Source organism: Protobothrops mucrosquamatus, unplaced genomic scaffold (genome assembly GCF_001527695.2).
Source record: "Protobothrops mucrosquamatus isolate PMUCROS unplaced genomic scaffold, P.Mucros_1.0 scaffold1088, whole genome shotgun sequence".
NCBI classification, from domain to species: Eukaryota; Metazoa; Chordata; class Lepidosauria; order Squamata; family Viperidae; genus Protobothrops; species Protobothrops mucrosquamatus.
In genome coordinates, this window is record NW_015387314.1 from 144,312 (window position 1) to 148,035 (window position 3,724).

General features: G+C 37.3%; 1 protein-coding gene across 1 annotated transcript in view; it reads left to right on the top strand.

Moving 5' to 3' along the window:
• LOC107291233 (calcium-dependent secretion activator 1) overlaps window positions 1-3,724 on the top strand; it is a 211,312-nt gene that overhangs the window by 129,852 nt on the left and 77,736 nt on the right. Inside the window, exon 17 of the mRNA XM_015820203.1 lies at window positions 2,420-2,503. Within this exon, the coding sequence (XP_015675689.1) occupies window positions 2,420-2,503 (84 nt within the window). The remainder of the gene's footprint in view (window positions 1-2,419; window positions 2,504-3,724) is intronic.

Genomic DNA, 3,724 nt, shown 5'->3' on the forward strand with positions numbered 1-3,724 from the left:
AAAAATATGCATAAATGACAGTCATGCTGAAAATGGCTATAAGTATGGGCTGGTTGCCAAAATGTGATCATGTGACCATGGCGGGTTTGCTGGCCATCGGAACTTCGAATCCAAGTTTTGTTTTTTGTTTTTGCTAAGTGACTATTTATAAGTCAAGGACTAACTGTATTCAATTACAGTTTATGGATCACAATATAGATGTAACTTGTAGTTTTAGAATTTGTTTATATCTTCAAGATTGCTGGTGTTTGTTCTTCACTGGTCCTTGACAGTCTTAGAATGCTGAGGTTCCTGTAGATAACCTGACCTCTGAGTGGACATCCCTGATCTTTGGGTGTTCTCCTAAACTTCCCAGTACACAAAGCTGTACAATTTTTTTCTCCAACTCAAACTACCACTTCTCTCTACCTTCCCACTTGAACACCCACTGAATTTTCCATATAAATCCATACAAATCTCTTTGGGTGCCCAAAACTCATGAACTATCAGTTCACTCCAATTACCATGTTTAGGGGAAACAAGGTTCATGGCCAAGATAATGAAGCAAGACATTTTACAATTCTGGAAGAAGATTTATTTGGGATTTTTTCCCCCCAAAATACTGTAGTTCTTGAGGCAGTGTGGCTGACTTTATTCACTTTTACTTTCAGTAGTTTTATACTTGCATTCTGCAGTTGTGAGATCTCTTTTCAAAAACTTTAGCAAAAGTATTTGCTTAAGGAACTTTGCTTTCCTTACTGCTTCCTTTAAGCAAGATGGGGAAAAAAAATCCCTTCCCATAGGAAGACATTCGTTAATCATAGAGCCACTTAGACTGATTCAGTCAGCCAGAAAAAATCAATAGAAATTGCGAGCCAGAGGGAGTCATATATTTGAAATGGGGAGGTATATAAATTGAAATAATAAATAAATAAATTTGACAAGTTGTAGATCTCACCTCTTTGGGCATCTCGTCCATGTCCTCAAGATCCACTACTAGTGGTTTATAAAATATTATTTATGACTTTTAAGATTTAGTGTATCTTTTTATTGATTGGATTTAAAGTATATATTCTAGTGTACTGCAGTGTATGTACGTTTTGTAGGCTTGGAGCATTTTGTGTTATATGTATAATTTTTGTTCCTCTTACTTATTCATTCCCCAGTACTTGGTAATTCAGTAATTTCACCCTGTCACAAGAGGAAATGGGTCTGGTGTAAATACTAAGATGTTCTAAAACAAAGCATTCTTTATGCTCCTTGTGAATCTTTAATACGTTTATTTTAAAGCCATCAAAGAGGAATGCTTGATGAACACCCCCATAATTCAGATCTAGCCATTTGCCATGTCTACCACATTAGTAGAAGTTTATAAATTCTGCCATTACATTGGAATAATGTGGCTGAACTTAATGAAAGTCATGTGGGAGAAAAAGGTAAAAAGGTTCTAGGAAATCAACAAATGTAAGGCTCCTACAACCATCTGTAGAGCAGAAGGCAGTTGTTATATCAGTAATGGCATATACTAATTCTACCAATAAAGAAGAATATTTGTAGCTCCGAGTTGAACTGTGAGGTCCTTGATACTCTCTGGGTTTGGTTGTTTTCTTGCCGACATTTCATTACCCAAACTAATGCACTGATGATGTTACCTAGTTTGGATAATGAAATGTCTACAAGGAAATAACCAAGCTCAGAGAACAGCAAGGACCCCTCATATACTAATTCTAATTCCAATCAGGAATTGTTACTGGGAAAAACCATTGCTTGCAAAATTCTTATACTGGCAAGTATAATCAGGTCATGACAAGCCATTTAATTTCATCAGTGTTTTGCTTTAAAGGTAAAAAAAATGATATTTACTTTGTTTATAAGTATTAATCTCATAAACTAATAGGTATTACAAATGCCCCTCATTGTCTTCTTTAAAGTCTGTTTGTAGTAACAGTTAATCTATGTGCACTTGAATTGATGCCAAAAAAACAGGGTTGACTGTCCTTTGTTTGTTTTATGAAGTCATTCCAATTATATGGAACTATTATTAAAGGTCAATTAAATAATCTTAAGCAATAATAGCATTAAATGCCAGAAAAACCCAGAATAATCAATACGTTCCTTTAATAAGGACATCTTGGCTTCTCTTTTGCAATTGATTACTCTATTAATTAGAGAATGAGTATTTTTTTAATCTAAGGGTATCAGTTAACACCCATTTGAGCAATTGTCCTACTTAGAAAACTGAGGATAGATTTATAAAATCCCATTTACACCAATAGACTGCTGGCTTCCTCAGTTGTCATGATTTGATGAAGAAGAGCTTCTTGTCACGCGCGCGCATGTGTGTGTGTGTGTGTGTGCGCGCACACGCAACATGAGAGATTTGGGATTTATTTCTTTTATTTCTGGTTGAAATTTCTCTTTCTTTCTTTCTTTTTTTCAGTTTGTCACCATCCTGGAAGGTGTGCTGGCCAAGCTATCAAGATATGATGAAGGGACCTTGTTTTCTTCTTTCCTCTCATTTACTGTAAGTTGGTTTGCTGACACTTGGAGTTGGAATAAGCTGGAGCACTCTGGCAATCTTTCCTTGTTATTCCCCGACACGTCTCTGAATATGTAGGGACCTACTGTAAATACAGGTAGTCCTCGACTTACGGCCACAATGGAGCCCAAAATTTCTGTTGCTAAGTGAGACAGTTGTTAAATGAGTTTTACCTCCTTTCACAAACTTTCTTGCCCCAGCTGTTAAGTGAATCACTGCAGTTGCCAAGCTATTGACACAGTTGTTAAGTGAATCTGACTTCCCCGTTGACTTTGCTTGTCAGAAGGTTGGGAAAAGGTGATCGCATGACTCTGGGACACGGCAAATGTCCTAAATATGAACCAGTTGCCCGGTGTCCAAATTTTGATCACATGACCTCAGGGATGCTACAACGGTCGTAAGTGTGAAAAACGGTCACAAGTCCCATTTTCAATGCCGTTGTAACTTTGAACGGTCACTGCTGTATGTCGAGGACTAACTGTTGTGCTCAGAAAATAAGAATTAGAAGATCGTTGGAGGTCAACATTTGCTTTCAGCTATTTCTGATTACCTGGTTAAAAAAAGGGGGGGGCAAGACAGGATGGCTCTCTATTACCCAGGGCCAGCTGGTGATATTTTCATGCCTGGATCAAAAGTCTAGGTGGCATTCTTTCCCTATTCAAGAATGGGACTGGAATAATAGCTGATGTAATAGCATCTTCCATTTTTGAGATGTTTGACTGGCTAAGGAAAGATCACATAGCATACAGGTAGACTTCAATTTATGACCAGAATTGAGTTCCAAATTTCTGTAGCTAAGCAAAACAGTTGTTAAGTGAGCTTTACTGCATTTTACGACCTTTCTTGCCACAGTTGTAAGTGAGTCACTTCAGTTGTTAAGTTAGTAACACGGTTCTTTTTTTTAAAAAAAAATAAATTTTTATTGATTTTTCATTGAAAAACAAAAACATAAATCTTTTATAACAAAACCAAAAAAAAATCAACACCAATCAATACATTCACGGACATGTCCGGTGTCCCCCTTCTGCACCACCCTCTCACTTGCCTACACCTTCCTCCTCCCTATCCTACCACCACTCCTCCTTCCTCCCTCTTTCCTACCTCCCTTTCTCCCTCAACCATCCCGTCAGTGCAGTTGGGGTATCACCGGGCACCTCCTTAGAAAATCATACATATATATACATATAAATCTATAATACCAACCTA